This window comes from Argentina silus, assembly GCF_951799395.1.
Source record: "Argentina silus genome assembly, chromosome: 21".
In the NCBI taxonomy this organism is placed as follows: Eukaryota; Metazoa; Chordata; class Actinopteri; order Argentiniformes; family Argentinidae; genus Argentina; species Argentina silus.
In genome coordinates, this window is record NC_139675.1 from 9,541,294 (window position 1) to 9,566,293 (window position 25,000).

At 47.7% G+C, this 25,000-nt stretch overlaps 2 protein-coding genes across 2 annotated transcripts in view; one reads left to right on the plus strand and one right to left on the minus strand.

Moving 5' to 3' along the window:
• Positions 1 to 1,484: 1,484 nt before the first annotated feature.
• On the plus strand, positions 1,485 to 18,901 carry LOC310821014 (putative methyltransferase NSUN7; the record flags this gene model as incomplete). Its single annotated transcript, XM_083692856.1, has 15 exons — positions 1,485 to 1,495; positions 2,284 to 2,360; positions 7,746 to 7,799; positions 8,096 to 8,305; positions 9,229 to 9,287; positions 10,368 to 10,504; positions 10,642 to 10,794; positions 11,315 to 11,369; positions 11,702 to 11,915; positions 12,162 to 12,305; positions 12,890 to 12,991; positions 13,475 to 13,592; positions 14,969 to 15,098; positions 18,359 to 18,595; positions 18,785 to 18,901. The coding sequence occupies 15 exons, from the start codon at positions 1,485 to 1,487 to the stop codon at positions 18,899 to 18,901; spliced, it is 1,818 nt and encodes a 605-aa protein (XP_083548982.1).
• Positions 18,902 to 19,368: 467 nt separating this feature from the next.
• Positions 19,369 to 25,000, minus strand: part of LOC310821199 (amyloid beta precursor protein binding family B member 2-like) — a 40,248-nt gene continuing 34,616 nt past the window's right edge. Inside the window, 4 exon segments of the mRNA XM_083693148.1 lie at positions 19,369 to 22,867; positions 23,866 to 24,045; positions 24,449 to 24,564; positions 24,665 to 24,745. Coding sequence (XP_083549274.1) covers positions 22,688 to 22,867; positions 23,866 to 24,045; positions 24,449 to 24,564; positions 24,665 to 24,745 — 557 coding nt within the window. The 3' untranslated portion in view covers positions 19,369 to 22,687.

A 25,000-nucleotide genomic window follows, 5' to 3' on the forward strand; every position in this document is an offset into this window, starting at 1 on the left:
ACATCAGGGAGGAGATTAGTCTGTCTGGGTTTCATTTTGTATCATGCGGTATCCAGTAAGGGGCAGATTGTTTCAAACAAGGTGAGAAAGATTTGTAACTCTTATTAATTATTAATTCAAATTAATCAAAGACTCGGGCACTTTGGCCCTTTTTAAATAGTTTGAAACCCTGAGTCTTCGCGTCCTCTCCTTCGTCCTTCACTCGTTTTCCTTCTCAAAACGCATCGGAGGACAATATCAAAGGGGAGGAACCTTGATCTTTTCCTCCAATGTGGTTTGAGTAGGAACCGAGGGGAGGACAGAGAAGAGGACATGAGAGATCCACTTTCTAACAACTGAGAAAGGGCTCATGTCTGAAAGCTCTGCTTACTGCCCACTGAAAGGACTGGTAGCACTCTGGATGAGGGAGACCCCTGTTGAGGTTTCATGTTGTCCCATTCATCCAGATTTTTTTTTTTTAACATTTACATTTTTGGCATTGAGCAGACGTTTTTTTAACCAAAGCGACTTACAACAAGTACATTTGTCTAAAGTAAGTGAATCATCTATCCATCAGTCATCATAAGAAACATTCTGTGCTAGGACCAGGGTTAGGGTTAGGGGTCAGGGCCATTGGCAGTCACAATGCTAGAAGAAGGAAGGAATCCTTTTTTATTTCATTTGACTATTAACAGTAGAGGAACTGTACAGAGGGGTAGTGGAGGGTGAAGAGGTCATTAGGAGGGACAGTCAAGACGTACCCTGAAGAGGTGGGTCTTCATTCTACGGCAGAAGATAGGTCGTGACTCTGCAGTCCTGACAGAACGGACTCTGCAGTCCTGCTGGAAGGGTTTGTGACTGTAACTAAAGACTCTAGTCTGAAAGCTCCAACTGTCTCTTACTGTATTCATTATATATATTCAATATGACTACATACTATTAATAATATATACATATATATATATATATAAATAATATATGTCACTTAGCTGACGCTTTTATCCAAAGCGACTTACATTGCAGTGAGTGCATACATTTCAGTATGTATGGTCCCAGCGGGAATCAAACCCACAACCTAAGTGTTGTTAGCGCCACAGAGGATTAACCCTCGTCAAAACGCTCCCGTAACCAAACGATATCAATCAGCATAGCTCGGACTGGGGTTGTTGACCTCTGATTTGACAGGTTTAGAGAAGAGTTGCACAGGCCCTGTTCAGTAAACCACACAGTGAATTTACTTACCCTGGTTAATCAGGTCAACAACACAGCCCTCAAAAGCAACATGAAGGTCGTCTTTTGAATGGTAACTGGCTTGGGTTGTGGGATGTGGCTGATTTCATGAACACCAACTTCTGATTATATATGACATGAAGACAGTCTTCTTTCTTTGAGACTTGTTGTTTCTTTAAAGTAAAACACACAACAAACAGGAGTCTACTGAATGGTGACTTGCTTTGACATGTGGGTCAGTTCCGCTGGCTGTTTCCGTAAACTTTGATTATAGCATGAGTCGCAGGTGGGAGTGCGATACAGGGACATGCCCAATTCCAAACCAACGCCTAGTGCATACACACTCTACAGGAGTGTCGGTTTGGAATGGGACCAGAAACAGCACACTGGGGATAGTCATCATGGTTATAGTCTTCTTTGGCTATGGCTCCCTCTAGTGGCCATGATGGAAATATTAGTGGCGAGGACTGAATATACCTGCCATATGCCGTATACACTGAGACAACAAAATATGTACAATATAATTACAACAAACATTAGATTTTGGTTATTGCATTATGTGTCTGAGGGAACTGACATTATTTATTAATTCAATATAAAATGTAAAAGGAAGGAAGCAGGAAGGGGGGTTCATCACAGTGTAAAAATGTGGAACAATGCTTTATTCTCCCTCTGCTTTGTCAGGTTTGTTCTCAGTAGAAACTGTATTCAGGTTTACAGTGACAGTTTTTCACTGACAGAGAGTAGAGCCACATTGCACAAATAATTGCTGTTGGTGTTTCTGATGGATTTCTGTGTACTTCATCAGCACAGACACACATGTCATCACCCGGGAGGGCACACACACACACACACACACACACACACACACACACACTCTGACTCCTCCTCTCCCTCCCTCTCCCAGATCTGTACAACATCAACTACAGTTCACAGAGTTGCTATTTCGGAACCGAAGATCCAACATTCGATTGAAATTATACTGGACATAAAAGTGAGGGAAATACATTACTGTCTATGATGGATACGGAGAGGGGGAAGCACAAGTGTGTTCTCTGGCTCCGATGTCTCTAGGTCCTCAGCGCGCGTCTTCAGCTCAGACACACCCCTCACCTCCGACGCTGACTGCAACATCATCTCTTCCAAAACAGGTTGGTCTAAAGATCAGAACTAGATTAATGCCACAATCCGCCATTTGTTAAATGGATAGTTCACCAAATTACAAACATACAAATGCCCTGTGTAAGTAATGGGACAGCGAAGCATTTTTTCTTCTTTTGGCTCGACACTCAACAACGATTATTGATGATTAAACCGACATAAGTGTCCTGACTGAACTTCAAATATGAGACTGTTGTAGTCCAAAGTACAAACTACAGGAACGTCAACAAAAAATGGACAGCATGGCTTCAAAATATGTTTAAAGCTCCCAGTTTGATGTCACAGACTGTCAGTCCTTGAGTTCTGTCTAGGAATTTGAGAGAGGCAACATTTCTCCAACCCCATCCCACAGCTTTATGTGGGGCAGGGCTGACATTTTCATTGAAAAAAAAAGAAGAAAAAAAAGAGTGGTTTGAAAAATCAAATCTGAATGACATTACAATGAGTCTACATGTGGCATCTTTCATCATCTCCAAACTATTTTTGTTCAGATGGTCAGGTGGTTCAAACTTACCATTAGTCTCAATGTGAGCGGACATCACACCTGACACACACACATCAGAGGGAAGAGAGAGCACATCATTATGATATTATACTGTATGATGTCAGTGGGTGGGTGTCGGGGGAGTGGGTGGGAGTCGGGGGAGTGGGTGGGGGTCGGGGGAGTGGGTGGGAGTCGGGGGAGTGGGTGGGAGTCGGGGGAGTGGGTGGGGGTCGGGGGAGTGGGTGGGGGTCGGGGGACTGCTCAGCCACTTATGAATCCGAGTCTTCCTCTCCTTCACGTATTCCTTCTCTCCATCACTGATGAAGTGAGACAGACGCACAACAGTCTGATTAAATGAAAGACAGAAGGAAGGAGTATATGTTTGCTTTGGCAATTTGAGCTAATGTCTTATCGCGCCAATAAAGCTCATTGAATAGAATTGAATGTGTATATTATTTAATTGTGCAGAAATGTAATTAACTATAATAATATAATACTATAACTAAGGAAAAAAAAACTGTAATTCAGTGTGTACAACTAAGCCATACCAGTTCTATAGGAACACAGCATTTCAAAATAAAGGTATCTAGAGATAAATAAAACATAATTCTGGCAGCCTAAACTCTTACAGCTATCTGATTTTGTTGACAGAAAAGTATATTGTATTTGGTATTTCTGAACGCATATTCATAGCTTCAGTGCAGTGTGGAATTCTGCACACAAATGTCTGAAACTCTGAGTTTCTAACCTTGCGTCTATGTGCAGTACGAGGGAGGCTGGTGGAGGTAGAAATCGGAGGACGGGCTCTTTGTATGCATTACCTATTGTAAGAATGGATGTGGATGAACTGTTTGCTACCATTCCTCATTCCATTCTACGCATTACAACGAGCCCCGTCCTCCGATGTCTACCTCCACCAGTGCAGTACATTATTCCATTATGACACTATTTGGTGAAGCGTTAACAGAAAAGGATGATTTGCATTTGAGCCATAACAGCGATGCAGTAGCATAGCATGTCAGCAGAAAGGGATTTGAAGAGTAGGCCTAATCAAACATAATACAATGAGCTGTCATATCTCAGACAAACGTTTGTCTTCCCTGCTCGGTATTTCTCTCCTTATTGCACCGTTGCTCTCGATGAGTCCACTTACACTACACAGATCCTTGAAACACAAACCAACCCCTTTCTTTCTATAATAATAATAATAATAATAATAATAATAATAATAGTTATTATTATTATACATCAAATGTATATCGTGCTTCTTTTAGACCCAAACATGCTCTACGAGAAAAAGTGGATGGAAGGACAGAGAAAATTATATAACATAGGAAAGAAAGCATTTTCATATGCATGTCATAGGGTCAGCATAAAGATGCATAAAGATCAGGCTCTTGATACAATCTTAAAGGTAGCAACAATAAATAAGCAACGGTAGTATGATAGTCCAAATGACTCACATTTGGACCCAAGGACTCGAAACCCAAAGTTATTCGAATAAACATGTTCTACAGTGGAGGCTGGTGGAGGTAGAAATCGGAGGATGGAAATCGGAGGATAATGCATGGAATGGAATGAAGAATGGTATCAAACACACGTGCCCGTCCTCCGATTTCTACCTCCACCAGCCTCCCCTGATGTTCTATGTCCCAAACACATCCAACAGTGGGATTGCAGCACGCAAAGCCAACAACACTATTGAATGATTGACAGGACATCTGCACCCTTCTTAGACAACATTCAAATCAATGAATCCAATGTTTTTTTGTATAGCACGTTTAACAAATACAGATTGTCACAAAGTGCTTTCGAACATGAACAATATAATATAAACTCACCGAGCACTTTATTTGGAACACTATACTAATACTATGTAGGGCCTCCCTTTGCTGTCAAAACAGCCTCCATTCTTCGTGGCATTGATTCCACAAGATGTTGGAAACATTCCTTTGAGATTCTGGTCCATGATGACATGATTGCATCATGCAATTCCTGCAGATTTTTCAGGTGCACTTTCAAGCTGTGAATCTCCCGTTCTACCACATCCCAAAGGTGTTCTATTGGATTCAGATCCGGTGACTGGGAAGGCCACTGAAGAACACTGAACACTTGTCATGTTCATGAAACCAGTTTGAGACGACTTTTGCTTTGCAACATGGTGCATTATCATGCTGGAAGTAGCCATTAGAAGATGAGTCAATTGTGGGTATTACTTAGTTGGAGAGACAGGCTTCCTATAGGCCTTATCTGCACATACAAACACATCTCAACATGATATGACACATCTGGTATGAAAGCAGGAAGTCATTTTGATTCACCAATTCTATGTGAATACAAAAAAAAACATGGGGAGGAACCTCAAAAGGCCAAATATGGACATGAAAATAAGAGATGAATTCCAATCAACCACCTGACTGTTAGGTCTATGCAAAATCATAAATGCATGGGTTTTTGTGGGGGGCCTTTGCAGCATCCAAAGTGGTCCGCCAAATAATCATCAACAATAACCATCATTCACACTACAGAGCCAAACCGAGCTGAGCCAAGCCGAGCTGAGCTGTACTGGGCTGGCCTGGTTACACGACACATCCACTGGACTTGCTGTAAGAGTGCTGGAGAAGGACAATGTGACTGGAACATCAGCACAGTATGTTCCAGGTCAGCCCTGTAGTGTCTCAAAGCCCCAAGGCTAAAAAGCCTCTGGACACTTCATGCAACGGGGCTGTAGTGCTCAAGCCGTGTTCATCTGCCCATGCAACTCCATCGCTACCCACTTTTTTCCATCAGGGTCAATATATTTGTGCAGGGGGAAATCGCTGCACTATCATCGCTCCTGTAATTCAAAGGGGACTCTTCCTTTCAAAGCATTAGCATATTGTTACCATGACGTCGCAAATGTTGAGCGACCGGTGTGGTCAAGCTCGGGTTCCACGGCCATGCCGCGCGCGCGCGCGGGAGGCAGGGACTGCAGGACTCTCCCATCTCCGCCGGGACAGAACACTAAAACAGAAGAGCTTCTGAGACAACACTCAGACAGTTGTGCTGTCGTGTTCAAGGAAAAGTGTGGGACCTTGGATTTTCTCAAGGGAGAGTTTGAATTCTCCTGTAAAAGACAAAGAGTTGGAACATTCTGTCTGCTGACACCTTTGGAAACAATCAAGGTAAGCTCCCTCATGCAATTTTAAACAGGTCAATAATAAACGCCTACATGCAGCTTGCACTAAGCCTGTGTATTCTCTCAGTGGTCCTGTAGTGTTGGATGGAAGGCCCATGGCTATGGTGCGCCTCATGCGTTAAAATGACTGGTCTGCGTCAGTTTAGGCTGCTAATTAAATCCAGCAGTAGGCCTATTCGTTCATTCATAATAGGCCTAAGCCATGTTGGCTGAGCGTTGGCCAAACTTCTTGTCCATTTTCAATTTGGTTCACAGCACTCTGAATGACCACAGTAAATCAGCTATTATTATTCAGAAATTAATCCTATTAATTTCGTGCCACGGTTGCTTTTCGCTCATGTGCGTAGAAGCCAAGTCGGAATTCTGCTTGTTAAACAGCCTATACTTTACCTGGCACTCGTCGGAAAATGTCTCGTTGCCTTGCAATTAATTTCTCTATTTAATAAAGTATGTTTATTTTAATTAGTGCACGTCTCATCTAGCACTAGTGTCTCTGGACCTGTGGATACAAATGATCCCCATCTGATCTGGACCTCCTAGGCTATCAATCACGTAACAACACCCACATGAAAATCTATCAAATAATACCAGATCATAGAGATGGGTTAGAGACGAATGTGGGAGACTTCTTTGATGAATTTAAACGAGATGAGAAGGATGGCTTTTAAAAAAACCCATCCCAACAGGGATGCACTCTCCTGTCCGATCGTCAGACAGGCGTAGCCTATTTGGGTCAATGACAAGTGGACCATTGTCCCAAGACGGACAGGGCCTCATCATTTATTCATCATGACGGATCTGACTGTCGCCCTAATTGCGCCTGGAGGAGCCGTGTGCAGCCCAATTACGCGTGGCGGATTACAGGCGCCCGGTCTCACATGAACGGACACCGGGCCGCACGGCAGGATCGCGTGTCATCCATGACTGACGACGTGCGTCTTACTTACACTTGAGGTCAGAGTCAGAGTCAGAGTCAGGGTTCGTTCCGAGGAGGCTTACCGGGGTAAACAACCGGTGTTCTTCGCGCGCAGCCGCAGTCGGTATATTTTAGATGAAAACGGAAGCCTCTCCGGTGTTAGCAGCTGTCTGTGTGATCATCACACAGTGGTGACGGTAAGGTGTAAGGCCGTATCCTTGGTGACGATAGTTCTGCCCTGTCTATCTCTATGAAAAATCACACACACACACACACACACACACACAGGACAGTGCCCTCTGCCCTGTTATGCCGCCTGTAACTAGATCTGTGTATGTAAAGTATAGCTGGTCTTTTCAGGTAGGCTTGGAGCGTTGCTCTGTCACACACTCAGATGACCTGCTGCTGGCACTGACTCTCTCTCACACACACACACACACACACACACACACACACACACACGACAGTGTTTGCAGGACCACACCAACCCCCCCCATTTGGGAGGCTGGGTGGAGTCTGCCCCCTACTGGGTTCAGCAGGGTACTACATGAAACCTCTGAGCAGGGGGTCTTGACCTTTATGAAACAGGGGGGTAGTGCCCCAACCCTGTTACCACTCCCATACAGGTCTGGCAGAGATGATGGTGGCAGGGATGGAAGCTGACACTCGTTCAAAGATGGAGGCTCCTCTCCTCTCCAGCCTCACTGACCTCAGTCTACAGGACCACACCAACCCCCAACCGGACCAACACCACGACCCCCCCACCTCCACCTCCACCTCCACCCCTACCTCCACAGCCCCCTCCTCCTCCTGCACCAAGGACCCCTCCACCCATCCTCTCCCGGCTCCAGGTACAATTTAACCACAGATCTAAGATCAGATTACCCTCCCCAATCCTATAGCCTTAAAGGTGGAATCCTTAGTTTATGTTTCAGCCACATGTCTGGCCCACCACTTGTTTAGGTAGGAAGTTGAGAGACAGGGGTGGGGAAAAACAGTATGTACCAAAAATTAAATAGCAATTTCACTCTCCCTCTCCCTCTCCTCCCTCTCCCTCTCGCTCTGCTCCCTCCATCTCCCTCTCATTCCTCTTCCTCTCCCTCTCATCCCTCTCCCTCTCCCTCTCATCCCTCTCCCTCTATCTCAGTGCTAGCCGTCACTGCGGTGACTCTGCCTTGCGGCCTCTCGGACCACGCCTACCTGTACGCGGCGGCCATTTTCCAGAGGCACCTCATGGAGAAGCCGGTGGAGCAGCGGCTGATTCGCTACGGGAAGAAGATGGACACGCCCCTTCCGGAGGCTCGAGATACGAGCTCACAGAGACAGGCCTACGAGCTCGCCTTCAACACACTCAAATGTGAGAGTGTGTGCATGTGTATGTGTGTGTGCGTGCATGTGCATGTGCATGTGCGTGAGTGTGTGTGTGTGTGTGTGTGTGTGTGTGCAAGTGTGTGTGTGCCAAAGAGCTCACCTTCAACACACTAAAATATGTGTGTGTGTGTGTGTGTGTGTGTGTGTGTGTGTGTGTGTGTGCATGCATGCGTGTCTGTGCGTGTGAAAGGGTACATTCATACAGTGAAGGAGACATTTAGGCAGATTTTCTGCAGTGTGGATTTGTTTGAATTTGCCACTGTTGATGAGTCAGGAAACTTTGATTTAGTCTTCATTCTTCACCAAAATGTAGTGAATTTGATGACCCCCACCATGACTCCCTCCCCCCTACAACCTGGTCCATTCATGAGGAAATGAATTAGCCCATTCTGCTTTGGCCTCTTTTGACCCTGCCCAGCCCCTGTAAGGCCTGCCTATCTACGTCCTGTAGGTAGCTGTATTGCTGCAGCCGCAGGTTCTGTCTGGGTTATGTTCCCTGTAATAGAATGATAACCTGTGTGGGCGGGAGATAAAATAGTGTGTATTTATGTGTTAAATCTTTTCTGTCTGATATTTGAGTTCTGTCGAGTAATGATAACACAGAGTGTATGGGCAGATTTAACACACACGCACACACCTACACACACGCACGGATGCACATGCACACATACACCTACACGTCTACACACACACACACACACCCACACGCACGCACGCACGCACACGCACACACTTACACACACCTACACGCACACACCTACACACACACATACACCTACACACACACACATGCGCGCTTACCCAAAAGGCTGATATCCAATGTGGGCTGTGGGCTAAAATTCAATCAAACCCGCACTGCAGAAAGAAAAGCACATTGTTTACCACATTCACACCAGTGTTCCATTCCAGACCAAGACCTTCTGGAGGACATCATGATTGACAGCGGCTTCCACACCTCTCAGGAAATGGTGACGTCCCTCGACCTGTTTATCCATCCTTTACACCCTCCTCAATTTGCATTTAAGCTCAGAGAAACCAGGTCCCTCTGGTTAAAGAGATATGTATCTCAATGAGACCTTGAGGTATTTAACGAAGGTTACATTTTATGACATGTAAAGATACCCCTGTGGATTTACATAGTGGAAAGGTTGGTTCTGTCAGGAGTTAAACACACAATCTCCCACTGAACTAACATGGATCCCTGGGGAGGGAGAGAAGGGAGGGGAGAGAGAGAGGGAGAGAGGGGGGACGGGGGGGGGTAGAGAGCCAGAGAGAACCAGAGAGAGAGAGAGGGAGAGAGAGAGAGGGAGGGGGGGTGAGAGGGAGGGAGAGAGCCAGAGAGAGGGAGAGAGAGAGAGATGGAGCGAGAGGGGGAGAGAGTGAGAGGGAGGGAGAGAGCCAGAGCCAGAGAGAAAGAGAGAGGGAGGGAGAGGGAGAGAGAGAGAGAGAGGAGGGGAGAAAATAAATGGTTTCGATTCTGCATGTGTGTCTAGACAGACTGGTTTGAGGCATCAAAGGACACATTGTCGAGAGAGACAGAGGTGCTTAGCCACTGGTACACTGGGAATGGAGCCATAAAACACTCCTCCTAAGACCTGGACACACACACACACACACACACTCTCTCTCTATCTCTCTCTCTCTCTCTCACACACACACTCTCTCTCTCTCACACACACACTCTCTCTCTCTCACACACACACTCTCTCTCTCTCAACCACACATCTCGAGTTAGGGCGGTGTGGAGGGATGAATTTGGCGGTCTGACAGGTCGTTATGCTACCATGAGAACTATAAAAGAGCACAATACAGCTCCTTAGAATTCACAACACACCTTTACTGCCTCATACCATACAGTACAGTACAGAGAGACCTTGAGAGAGAGAGAGAGAGAGAGGGAGGGGGGGGGGGAGAGGGGGAGGGGGAGGGGAGAGATGGGGGAGGAGAAAGGGGGGGAGTATTCATTGATTGGAATTATGAGGGGAAAAAAAATTCAATGACCATTATTTTATGATGATGATGATGATGATGGGGATTGTGTCTTGCAGTCGGAGGACTCGTTGCCGTTGGTGATGGTGATGCTGTACGACCTCCAGGACAGGAAGTTCCTGCCTCCCGAGCGTTCCGCAGTGGCAGGGGAGGAGCCTATGCAGGAAGTCAGGAGAATAGAGAGCTGTTTGAACAGGTGTGTGTGTGTCTCCATTTGTGTGTGTGTGTGTATGCTTTATGTTCACTGTTCTGTGCTGATGTCACTCTGTGTCATCATGTTATGATTTTGTGTGTGTGTGTGTGTGTGTGTGTGTGTGTGTGTGTTCTCTCTAGGTGTAAGACTAGGCTGGCAGCCTCTCTGGCCCGTTGTAGAGTTAAACAGGGCCTGCTGAGTATCTCCTGTGTTCTGTCTGAGAGTGTCAGAACCAAACAACACAGAGGCAGAAACCTGCCTGTCTACGCATGGGTCAACACACTCAGGAGCAGGTACACACACACACACACACACACACACACACACACACACACACACACACACACACACACACACACACACACACACACACACACACACACACACACACACACACACACACACACACACACACACACACACACACACACACACACACACAGGGCGTTGATGATTGATTATGCAGATGGCAGAGCAGAGAAGCCAGATTGAGACACTGCATATCATTTCACATCACGCTTCTCATAGAACTAAGAGAGATTGTGGATGGAGAGAGAGAGAGGAAAAAAGAGAGGAAGAGAATTATAGAGGGGCAGTTTCATGCCTGCAGCTCTATCATTGAACCCCCTCTAACTCATCCCTCTCTCCTCTCCTCTCCTCTCCTCCACTGATCATCTCTCACCTACCCTTTCTGTCTCTCTCGCTCTCTATTTATGGGATAGTGTGCATGTGTGTGTGCGTGTGTGTGTGTGTGTGTGTAGAACTAATGAATTCTCTTAGAACTAATGTCTTTCCCCCTCCCTCTGTCGGTAGTGTTGAGGAGGTGTGTGAGGCGTTGTGGGGTCAGGGTGTGTGTGAGGCCGGTGGTGTGAGTGATCTGGGAGGGTGTGTGTTCTGTAGAGACCCTCTCTGCCCCGACACACTGGTCTTCCCCCCCCACCTCACTACACTGCTCCACAACAGCCCGCTCACTAGAGAACACACACTTATCATACAGGTAGGTGTGTGTGTGTGTGTGTGTGTGTATGCATGCATGTGTGTGTGTGTGTGTGTAAATGCATGTGCGCGCATGTGTGTGTGTGTGTGTGTGTGTGTGTGTGTGTGTGTGTGTGTGTGTAAATGCATGCCTGTGTGTGTGTGTGTGTGTGTGTGTGTGTGTGCGCGTGCGTACATGTGTATAACCCACCTCTCTCTCTGTAGGACAGGAGCGTGTGTCTGGCGGTGTGTTCGTTGCGCCCCCTGCTGTCAGCGGAGAGTGATGTCATGGTGGTGGGGTCCTTCTCAGCCCTGACGGTGGCTCACATAGCCGTCCTGGCTGCTGCCTGCTCGGGACGGGTGTTGGTGTGTGGAGCGGATCGCCCCCCTGCTCAGAGAGAGGAGATACAGGGGGTCCTAACCAACATGGACATCAAGAGTGAGGGAGACTGATTGATGGATGGATGGATGGATGGATTTATTAATTCGTTGATAAGAAAAGTACTGTGTGATTTGCCCATGTTCAGAGGTGTGTGCGCGCACGTGTGTGTGTGTACGTGTGTGTATGTACGAGTGTCTGTCCGTGTGTGTGTGTGTACGTGTGTCTGTCCATGTCCGTGGGTGTGTCCGCGTCCATGTGTGTGTCCGTGTGTGTGTGTCCGTGTGTGTGTGTGTGTGTCCACAGACGTGCGTGTGATGTCGGAGGAGTTCAAGGGTCTGGATGAGTGGGACCCCAGGGTTCAAAGGTTAAAGGTCATCCTGGTGCTGCCCCAGTGTTCCGTCTCAGCCGCCAACAACCCTGTAGAGACCATCGTCACCGAGCACGGAGGTACAGAGAGAGGGAGGGAGGAGGAGGAGAGAGAGAGAGAGAGAGAGAGAGAGAGAGAGAGAGAGAGAGAGAGAGAGAGGGAGGAGGAGGAGAGGGAGAGAGAGAGAGAGAGAGAGAGAGAGAGGGAGGGAGGAGGAGGAGAGGGAGAGAGAGAGAGAGAGAGAGAGAGAGAGAAAGGGGGGGGTGAGGAGATAGGGGGAGGGAGAGGGAGAGACAGACAGACAGACAGACAGATGTGTAAAAAAAACAGACAAGAGTTTTGCTCTCAGTGTCTGAAATGTGTGTGTAGATCTAAACAGATGGGACAGGTATAAGCAAGATGGCTGTCGCTCCATCTTGACCTGTGATAGGCTTTCAGATCTACAACAAGAGTTTATACCTGTCCTGCAGGCTTTTGTCCCAGCTCAGCTCCGACACCCCTGATTCAGTTCCTCATGGTTTTGTAGATGACTTCAGTCAGGTGTGATTAGTAGCACTGGCCCCACTGTGGCTAGCGGTTGTTTCTGGACAGAGAGTATGACTGGTGTCGTGTCAGAATCTGTTCCAGGAGCAGTAATGGTGTGTGGGTGACTTCCTGTTGTCAGATCCTGAGTTACTGCAGGATCTGTCCCAGGGCTCTGTCTCTCAGGGCAGACTACACTCACTGGTCGACCGCCAGGCACGAGACCTCACACACGCCCTCACCTGTGAGTACAACACACACACGCACACACACACACACACACACACACACACACACACACACACACACACACACACACACACACACACACACACACACACGCGCACAGAGTTTCTGTTCACAGCAAGGGAAATACTCTTCCACCCTTTTACCTGAAATGACGGGAAACAACTGTAAGTCACAATATACAGACCAATGCATCACCAGCCAGTGAAGATGACAACGTTATGAGAAACTATCTACCACTCCCACCAGTTTGTCTTTTCTGTTGGACACACACACACACGCACCCACACCCACACCCACACACACACACACACACATACACACACACACACATTGATAAAGCCTGAGGGAAGATGTGTGTTGAGACTTGTGCATGTGAAATACTGGGATACACGCACGCACGCACGCACGCACGCACACATACTCGCACGCACGCACGCACACACACACCTCTATCTTTCTGACACACTCTCTCTCTCAGTTCCTAAGGTGCAGGCGGTGGTCTACTGCACACGCTCAGTCTATCCTGAGGAGAATGAGCTGTTGGTGAAGAGGGTCCTCAAGAAGGCAGAGACACACCCCAAACTACTGCCTTTCAGGTACACACACACACACACACACACACACACACACACACACACCCTCATGAACATAACCATGATGAAAATGATATTCTTAATGAATAGCATCCTATATTCTATCAGTAGTTTCACAGCTGAATGTAATGGGAGCATAATGAGAAAGGTGACGCGATCATGTAGCCTAACAGCTAACCGTATACGGTCATTAATACAGCATAGTTAGCGGCTAACCACAGCATCATTAACATGTAGCATTATGGCTAATATGTAGCTTTATGGCTGAACACCGCTGAGCATAATTAACATGTATCATAACGGCTAAGGTCACAGCCTCATCACAGAGTGTATTAGCCGTGAACGCTAACGGGATTGTGATTATCCTTGCTCTGCCCTTCCCACTGGGCTCTGGCTGATAGACCAATGATGATGATGGATGGTCTAAAAACACACACACACACGCACACACACACACACACACACGCATGCACGCACGCACGCACACATGCACACACACACATACACACACATACACACACACACACACACACACTCACACTCACACTCACACAGTCAGGTATCATGTTTTAATATGCCGTTTATTGTCACAACAGGTTATATATATATATTTAGACGAGAGATGACAATGGATGGTGGAAAAACACACACACACACACACACACACACACACGCACACACACGTGCACACACACACGCACAGACACAAACTCATACACACACGGACAGACACACACACATGCACGCACAGACACAAACTCACACACACACACATGGACAGACACAAACTCACACACACACACACACACAGACCCACACACAGACACACACACAGACACACACACAGACACACACACACTGCGAGAGAGGTGGAGAGAGAGGCGGGCGTATAACAGAGTATTAGTTTGAGGTGACCTCCATGTGTGTGTGTGATCTCCATATGTATGATTATGGTATATTTCATAACAGCTAGAGTGCCGGTGTGTGTGTGTGTGTGTGTGCGTGCGTGCGTGCGTGCGTGCGTGTGCGTCAGAGAGACAGAGAGGCCCTCTGTCACAGACTGGTAACCAGGCTGATGAAATGGCCATGGTTGCCGTGGGGACAGTAGTTAATCCTGGGGATGGGGGGAGTGGGGTGGAAAAAGGGAAGAAAAGAGAGGAAGAGAATTATAGAGGGGCAGTTTCATGCCTGCAGCTCTAGCATTGAACCCCCTCTAACTCAGCCAAGACCACATCCTGTCATCCCTCTCTCCTCTCCTCTCCTCTCCTCTCCCCTCCCCTCCCCTCCTCTCCTTGTTTGTGTGTGTGTGCGTGCATGCATGTGTGCGTGTGTTTCTTTGGTTTCTGACTGTTCTGTGTGGTTCTGTTCTGTTCTCCCAGGGTGAGGGGTCCGGTTCTCTCTGGTGGTTCTAGGTCAGACGGGGGCGGAATCGGAACCAGGGACAAGTTCTTCAGGGCGGAGCCATCGGAACTGACCAACGGCTGTTTCATCACTCTTCTAGCCAGAGAGGTGAGAGAGGGAGGGAGGGAGGGAGGGAGGGAGGGAGAGAGAGAGAGAGGGAGGGAGGGAGGGAGGGAGGGAGGGAGGGAGGGGGGGGGGGGAGGGAGGGAGGTCTGATTATTATTATTATTTTTAAATATATCAGAGATACACCTAAGATGACATACTCTAAGAAGAGGCTTATAGAGTATGCTTCCATTGATGCCCTTTCCTTGCCAGTTCTATAGGAGTTGTCTGCATCAAACCGTACACCATCCTCTCCTGTAAAACATTAATGAGACAGATATTCACTGTGGAATAAGTGAACGGGAGGAAAAAGGAGAACAACTGGGAGAAGAGGAGAACAATTGCAGGCGTGTCCATCATGAACAGAAGAAGCAACAACCATGATAGACACGCCAGAAACTGTCTCCTCATGAGGCTGATGATGTTCTGTCAAAAATGGAGGCCAAACATCAATGTGTTGGAGGTTAGCAGCCAGGTTGAAATGAGCGTTTTTCTCGTCTCTTGCTCTCTGGCTGGATTAGGAGTTTGGAAAGAGCTCGAGGACTGTTTTTTTTTAAAAGAATACATCAGTGAACAAAGGGTTTCTAAGTCCCTAAAATATTCCCTTCTAATAATGGAAAAGCATGATAATTCTCTCATATTTGAATGTTGATATCCCACAGGGCTTCTGTGGATCATTCGATCAGTATCCTAGTGCTAACATTTGACATGATTAACTTTAGCATGACTTGATACAGTACGAACCATGAGTCACATCATCAAAGGCTGTACAGTAGGGGTGAATTCCTACATGAAAACAAAGCAGGTGACAGAGAGAGGGGGGGGAGAGAGAGAGAGAGAGAGAGAGAGAGAGAGATTTTATGATAACTGTCCTTCCCTTACCTGTCAGTGATCATAAAAGTGTGTGTAGAGTCTATGTGTTTATGGATATGTGTGTGTGTGTGTGTGTGTGTGTGTGTGTGATTGCTTTGGGACAGCACATTACAGTTGTGCTGAGTCTGCAAAGTTTTACTGTCCATCCGTCAGGAGACGGGTGTGTCTGCACATCCCAAACCGCTGCGTTTCTACACACACACACACACACACACACACACACACACACACACACACACACACACCTTACTTGTGTACTCATCTTAAAATGTCAGCACATCCATCAGAAGTAAGATGATTTCCCAATTGTAGAAACAGCAGAGGGACAAAAATGTATCAATCTTAATGAGAGAATTTCCTTCATTTCATTTCATAACACATACTGTATGCTTTCCCTATTACTCTCTCTATCTCCCCCCTCCATCCTCTCCTCCCTTATCATGCCCTCACCCCCTCCATCCCCGCTCATAAAACGAGTGAAATAAAAAAATAGATGAGATGCTGCTCCCCCTGAGGGAGTGTGTGTGTGTGTGTGTGTGTGTGTGTGTGTGTGTGTGTGTGTGTGTGTGTGTGCGTGTGTGTGCACACACAGCATTCTTCACCTGTCCAGCAGTGTTTAATATAATCAGCATGCCTGATCCTCACTGGAGTAATCACATCAGATCAATGGATTCAGTTACACAGAGAGGAGTAAGGCTCTTAGTACAGTAGAGAGAAGTGGGTTATATATACACACACACACACACAGTGAGTGCTGAAGTGTCAGGATATGCACTGCGAGACACATGATAGAGGGAGGGAGAAAGAGAGAGAGAGACAAAAAGAGTAGTTTCCACTACTCACCCCAAGTAACCTCAGAGCCCCCCCCTCCCCGCCCTCTCATCTCCGTCTCCCTCCCTCCCCTCCTCTCTAGTCTATTCAACTCTGTAAAGCTTTATTGTTATCAGCAGGACACAGACAGAGACAGAGACAGAGGCAGAGTACAGAGGCTTAGTCTCGTCATGTACTTCCGCTCCAGTGTTCCGGAACTGTCCTGTTCTCACTGGCTCTGAGAACTACTGTACTGGCAGCTGTACTCACGGCCTCTGGGAACTACTGTACTGGCAACTGTACTCACGGCCTCTGAGAACTACTGTACTGGCAGCTGTACTCACGGCCTCTGGGAACTACTGTACTGGCAACTGTACTCACGGCCTCTGGGAGCTACTGTAGTGACTCAACGAATGTGATCAACACTGTGACTCAACGAATGAGATCAGAACGTAAAAGAGAAACATGACTTATTTGATTCTATAATCGTCACAGCAGAATTAAGACACGCACGGTCAGGCAGTCAGTCAGTCAGTCAGTCAGGTAGGCAGGCAGGTGCGCGCACACACACACACACACACACACACACACACACACACACACACACAGCAGGAGAGCCAGACAGAGTCATACTGAGAGGAATACGTAATGAAGCCGCATTGTAACTACTGCTGCAGCACATTCAGCGGGGCTATCGACACTCCCCATTTAACTTTCATTACAACTGAGAGAGAGGGAGGGGAAGATAGGAGGGGGGAGAGAGAGAGAGAAAGAGAGAGAGAGAAAGAGAGAGAGAGAGAGAGAGAGAGAAAGAGAGAGATAGGAAAGTAGCAGAGTTGTAAGAGGATTACCGCTGATTTATTTTGCCTCTGTTTAAATGCCAGCCTATATGAAGGTATTCTTAATCATCTCTCCTCTCTCTCTCTCTCTCTCTCATAAGTAACAGGGAGGGTATTCTCTTTCATGTCAGCCCCATTCTTCCCTTCATCAATTGAACAATAAAACAGTACTACCATATAGAAGCCATAGGGAGTGTGGTTGCCTCCAAGCCTGTTTTCTGAGGAAAGATGGAGGGAGGGAGGGAGGGAGGGAACTCTGCTGTTTTGAGTCATTTCCCCAGTCTGCCTCAGAGAGACAGCGAACCCATCAAGCATGATGCTCTCTCCTCCTCTCCTCTCCCTCTCTACTCCACCACTTACCCCCTTCCCTTCTCCTCTTCTTCCCCTCCTCCCTCTGCAAAGCCATCAAACATAATGTTCACCCCTCCACTTCTCTTCCCTTCTTCCCCTCCTCTCTCTGTAAAGCCATCACACCATCCTCTCCTCTCCTCTCCTGCAAAGCAATGTTTCAACAACTTGCGTGGGTGTACAGACAGAAGCTGTGGAGGGGAAACATATTTTCTAAAGCATCTTTTTAGTATATTCTATAAGGCTTTGATTTGTTTGAAATCTCTTTTTTGGAGGCAAAGCTGTTGTTTCCTACCAGGTAATATCTCACCTGTGTTTCATGTGTTTTTGCTCCTCCCTTCTCTCTTTCTCTCTTCTCCTTTCTTTCTTCCCTCTGTTTTCTGTCTCTCTCAGGCTGACCCATCAAAGGTAGAGACAGTTCAGGACGTGTTAGCGCGGGCGGCGGCTAAGGGCCTGCTAAGCGGAATCGTCACTAACCAATCAGACGCTCGGAAGAAGGACAGGCACAGAAAGACCCGGCCCCCGGCTCGCACCAACCAATCCCCATCCACCTTCAGCCAGGAGCAGCCTGGCCTCCCGGATACAGCGCTTGTGATTGGACAGAAACCTGGAAATAGTGTCAACCTCTCGGTCAAACCTTTAACCCTGGGGGAGGGGGGGGAGGGAGGGGAGGAAGAGGGGAGTGAGGAGGGGGAGGGAGAGGGAGATACGGAGGCGGGGCAGGGGAAAAGGAAGGGAGTCAGGAAGGGAAAGACCAAGCCCAAACAGCGTCCCAAACGCTCCCCCAAGCCCCATTCCAAATCTACCTCTCCCTCCAAGAGACCCCCTAAGAGAGGAGCCAGACCCCCCCACCACAAGAGACCCCGCAGGGGACCACCTAGATCCCTGGCGGATCCTTCCAGATCAGGAAGTGGGGAAGCCAGGGCAACCAAATAAGGAGGTGGGGGAACCGGGATGACCAAATAAGGAAGTGGGGGAACCAGGACGACCAAATAAGGAGGTGGGGAACTGGGACGACCAAATAAGGAAGTGGGGGAACCGGGATGACCAAATAAGGAAGTGGGGTAACCAGGACGACCAAATAAGGAGGTGGGGAACTGGGACGACCAAATAAGGAAGTGGGGGAACCAGGAAGACCAAATAAGGAGATAGGGGAACCAGGAAGACCAAATAAGGAGGTGGGGGAACCAGGAAGAGAGACCATAGATCGGGTCCTGCCCCCTATCTTGTCCTCCAGTCTCAGTCCCCTTGGGAGTAGAAGTGGAGCCTCCCTCTCTCCCTCCCATCCCTCCCGCTCCCGGAGTGTCTCCCTCAGCCTCCTGTTCTCTCCTCACCTCCTCTCGTCTCTCTCCATCCCCTCTCTCTCCTCCTCCATTATCAGACAGACAGACAGACAGAGACACTCTCTCTCTCTCTCTCTCCTCCTCCATTAACAGACAGACAGACAGACAGACAGACAGACAGACAGACAGACAGACACACACACACACCGTCAGGTATCATGTTTTAATATGCTGTTTATTGTCACAACAGGTTATATTGATATGGTGTACAAATCAGTGAGCAGCAAACTGAAGCCGACACACCTGTCTGTTTGTGTTTAACTGTGAGTGTGAGTGTGTGAGAGTGTGAGAGGCTGAGAGTCCATCATCATCATCATCATCTTCATCATCTTCATTGTAATCATCATCATCTTCATCATCATAATAATCAGTATTAAACCAGAATTTTACTCCAGAAAATGTATTTTTCCTGTATATTTCTTGTCAGTCCCAAAATATCATGACTGTGTGCATTATAGACATCCTAGAAACCAGCTTAGGTTTACTTCCTGTCATGGTCTCCTGGCGATGCCTACTGGCCTGGTCTGATCAGACAGAAACCGCATGTTTTTAATCTGAGAGAAATCAAATGTAATCTTTTTTCTATGAAGAGAGTTTCACACCTCTTCTACAAACATACACAAGATGCGTTTTGGCACAATTTGTTTTGCAGAACATAATGATGCTGTATATAGTGGGACCACATCAACAATGAGCTGACAAGAAAGATAGAAAAAATATATTTTTGAGTAAACTTCCCCTTTAAATACCACCGACTCCCAGCCTCTGTGTGCACGGTATAATTTGCAGAATATTGGTTTGAACTGAACTCAGGGGAGGCTGATGGAGGTAGAAATCGGAGGATGGGCTCATTGTAATGCAAGGAACGGAATGAGGAATGGTATCAACGTGTCATTCCGTTCCATATGTTACAATGAGCCCGTCCTCCGATTTCTACCTCCCCCAGCCTCCCCTGACTGATCTGTAAGTGTAGCTATCTGGAACACAGAAATGGTCATCTTTCACTGTGACTTAAACAAGGAAGTGGGAGGGGGGCGAATTGAAGAATGGCTGCCCAACCTAACAACACCAGTATATATTTATATATATATATCGTTATAAAATAGAATAAATAAAATAAAAAATATTTCTGTTCAGTACATACAGTCGTCTTCTTGAAACCGTTCCCGGGGGCAACCGGGGCATGCAACGCTTTACTGCTTCTTTCCGTTTTTGCTTTTCGAAGATGAATCTTGAGATTCAAATAATGCATAGATAAACACTTGATTAACGTCTACTGTTACAACTTATTTGCTTGATATTAAACCTTAAAATAAACTCATAAGAAATGTTCAGCGCTCTTCTCTCTCTCCTTCTTGATATTTGCTCTGTGTTTTTTTTTTTTTAATATATATATACAACATACATTGATATTTTACACTTTGGCCAGTTTAGTGTGTTTCAACAAAACATCTCTCGAGGCTTTTCATAAAAACAAACCAAAAACACAACAGACATCAGAAATTAAACAATAGCTTATAAGGTGATAAATGTACGTGACAACATGTTACATGTATGTGTGTGTGTGTGTGTATATACATATATATACATATGTATATACATATACACACACACTTGTCTCGTTCACATTTCAATGTCCCCGTGACAACAGAAGAAGAAGGCTTTGTGGTTTCGCAATGAAAACAGACCAAAGTAAGCGATGAGTGGCACTGATGAAGACAGACAAAAGTAGACGAACCGAGGGAGTGGACAGCAGCTGACTCGACAGCAGTGTCTCTCATCATCAGTCAACAGGTCACTCTGCCTAGGTCAGAGGTCAAAGTTCAGGCTGCATCGGAGAAAAGAAAACAAGAAGCAACAAGACCGCTTGAAAGTATAAAAACACATTCATCATCCACTCTTTTATCAATCCCTCCCTCATTTTAGCTAACGCAGGGTTTGCTACTAGTTTGTGGGATGCTGCTCCAGGCGTGTGTGTGTGTGTGTGTGTGTGTGTGTGTGTGTCTGTGTGTGTGTGTGTGCATGAGTTAGCTTGGCGACGAGACTCCCCGCTGGTCCTGCGTTGAAAGGAAGAGGCAGGATTTAACAGGACAACCCGTCATTTTCCTCCTGTGTCAATCAAAGAGCAGCATGTTCTGTTCCTGTGTCCATCTCTCCTCTATTTGGTGTGGTTCATCACAGGGGAACAGGGGGAGGAGGAGCGGGGTAAATATTCTGTCCATCCCTCTGTCCCTCCATCCGCTATGGCTATCGTCTGTCTGTCCTTCCCTTGGGCAAGATGAAGGCAATAAACAGGAAGTAAACAGGAAGCAAGAGAAAACATGTTCCGGGTGAAAGGTCACCACTCGTTTCGAGACCATCCAGACCAGACCAGTCGATAATGAGTTGAGCTCGGCAGACGATAAACCTAAAAAAAAAGTAAAAAGTAAAAAAATGAAACTTGCAAATATGACTAAATCCTTCTCTTGCTGTCTGTCTCTGTGTTGGAAGCAGCAGCAACAGCAGCGGTGATGATATCACTTGTATTGTCCGGAGCTCAGTGTCTCTAGAAAAGGGTTCATGCGGGATCATTGTACAGCTCACAGCGGGGAAGGGGACTGAAGGTGTGACCAGGGGGTGCGTCACTCAATCGTCACTAATGGCTTCATCTCCTTGTCTCCTCTCCTCGTCTCCTCTCCTCGTCTCCTTCATTTGCACTGATCACAATGCCTTTCCGCTTCTATACAAAGTTTTATCACATGAAGTTGTAGTTCTATAACGTGGAAGTTGTAGTTCTAGAGAACATGCTGTGAAAATGAAGAGGAGACAAGGAGAGGACGCACCCTCAGGTGAGTGAAGAGGGTTGGGGGGGGTGGGGGGGTGGGCAGGTGTGTGAGGTCATGCTGGAGGCACAGGTTTACAGAGACGGACACAGCGAGGGTCAACGGGTCAGGGGGCATGGAGAGGTCAAAGTTCACAGTTCAGGCAGCGCTGCCTCCTCTCAGCCACTTCCTGCGCACACAGGAGCACTTCCTGCTTGATGTTTTAGAGCTCCTTCTCGGCGCGGCGTGGGGGCGGGGCTTCTATGTACATTATTATCATGACAGTCGCCATGGTTCCTCAGGTTGTCAGATCACTCTCTCCCGTCTGATGCCAGTCCTGGTCTGTGGGCTTGTTCATGACGTGGGAGTCAATTCTATTTCAATTCAGTCAATTCAGGCGATTCCAATTCCGATTCCAATTCAAGAGGCGAAAAGAAAACATCATTCTCCTTCAAACTGAGGATTTTTCAACTTCAGAATTGGAACTGGACTAAATTGAAATGGGCCCCAATCGGGGTGGGGGGGGGGGTGGGGTGGAAGGGGGTAGTGGTTAGCATCTGGGGTGGTTGTTTCCATGGTTACTGCGGCAGCTCGGTGACGGGTCTCTTCTGTTTCAGGGTGTCGATGAGGGACAGGACGCCCCGCTTCACGCTGGTGGAGACGCGGCGGGACACGGAGTCACCGCCCCCCGGGGGGGAGGAGCCACAGGCCTTCTGGGAGGAGGGGGGGCGCGCCACCAGACACTTCTGGTACCTCAGCTAGAGAGAGGGGGGGGGGGGGGGGAGGAGAGGGATGAGGGAGAGAATGGGGAGAGCAGAGAAATAACGATAGAGATGGGGTGAGAGAGAGGGAAGAGAGAGGAGAAGGGAGGAGTGAGAGAGAGAGAGAGAGAGAGAGAGAGAGAGAGAGAGAGAGATAAATGACTAGGCGGTTGATCAGCGTGGGCCAGGGTCTTAGTCAGTCAGTGAGTGTGCAGTGTTTCTACCCCAGCAGAGCAGAGGAGGAGAAGGTTCGACTGTAAATCTAACACCACACAGGACACTGAATCAGCGCTCACACACTCACTCACTCTCCATATATCTGTGTGTGTGTGTGTGTGTGTGTGTGTGTGTGTGTGTGTGTGGGGAAGATACAGGCTGGTGTATGTGATCAATAGTAATGATTGATGTTCTCCTGTCACCGTATATCTGTTATAGATATATATGTGTGTGTGTGTGTGTGTGTGTGTGTGTATCTGTATCCATTCAGTGTTCTGAGGTGGATCAATAGTGCCTCCCAGTCATCCACTAATCCTCTCCCTCTGAGTCACAGACACTGCAGGGGATTCTGATGGAGTAGGAGGCTGACATGGTCCGACGTGGTCTCAAGTACTCTGAAGTGGTCTGGTGGGGGTCTGAAGGGGGCTAGGGGGCTAGTCTCTCACCATGCAGATGGCCTGTACTAGTCTAGTATCTGGGTAGTGATGTGGTCTGTGCCCGTCTATTGTGGTCTTAAGTGGTCTGAGGTGGTCTAATAGGCTCTAATGTAGTCTAATGTGGTCTTAAGTGGTCTGAGGTGGTCTAAAAGGCTCTAATGTAGTCTAATGTGGTCTTAAGTGGTCTGAGGTGGTCTAATAGGCTCTAATGTAGTCTAATGTGGTCTTAAGTGGTCTTAAGTGGTCTAATATGGTCTGATGTGGTCGGAGGTGGTCTTAAGTGGTCGGAGGTGGTCAGATGTGGTCTGAGGTGGTCTGAGGTGGGCCAGGCTGGTCTCTCACCATGCAGGCGGCCTGCACGGCCTCAGACACACTCCCGGCGTTGGGCTCACACCAGAGGACGTGACAGTCGTAGTGCTGCCCCCCGCCGTCCATGATGAAGGCAAACGTGTGGACGTCACGGCCCACGCCCATGAAGGACAGGAAACGCACGCGACACTCCACCAGGACTTCGTCTTCCTCCTGAGAGAGAGAGAGAGAGAGGGAGGTAGAGAGAGAGACACAGACAGAGAGAGAAAGAGAGGGGTGGTGGTGGTGGAGGGGGGGCAGTGACATCATCAGAAGGCGCCGGCAGAAAGAGCGGTAAGAGACAATTGAATTTCGAGTTTAGATCAAAAAGAGGACGTGGCAGAAGAGAAATGAAGTGATAGAACAATGGAATAGAAGACAAGATGGAGCTGGAGAAAAGAGGAGAAAGGTAGAGCTGGACAGAAATAGAGAGAGAGAGACGGTGTGTGTGTGTGTGTTTGTGCGTGCGTGTGAGGTGAGTGAGTGATTGAGTGAGTGAGAGAGGGATGGAGGGAGAGAGAGAGAGAGAGAGAGAGAGAGAGGGGGAGAGAGAGAGGTGAAAGGACACCTCTCTGACCTGGTCTTTGCTGATGGTGACAGTAGCGTCAGCCACGTTGAGGGCCACAGGAGTCCAGTCCTCCCTGGTGGACGAGCCAATCAGACTGTCTATAGCCCCGTTCAGGATTTCCATACCTGCAGGGGGGGGGGGGCGGGTCAAACACACTCCCTACGTCATCCCAAAGCTCCAGTGTGTGTGTGTGTGTGTGTGTATGTGTGTGTATGTGTTCCTCACCTATAGGCCTGGCCACAGGCAGCATGCCCAGGTAGAGCACCTGGAACTTCTGAACCAGCTCTGTCTTTGGAGTGGGGAACTCTGCAAGGGAGAACACACACACACACACACATTATAAATTGCTGTACACACACAGACAGACACGTGCATGCGCGTGCACACACACACGCGCGCGCACGCACGCACACACACACACACACACACACACTAGTGATGCGCGTCAGCTGTTTGTTCACCCGCGGCCACACCTGACCCTAACCCGCAAATATAGATATATATCGCAGCTTTTCTCTTATTAAACTAAACTCCGAGGTTGTCCTTTTTGCCTCAAAAAGC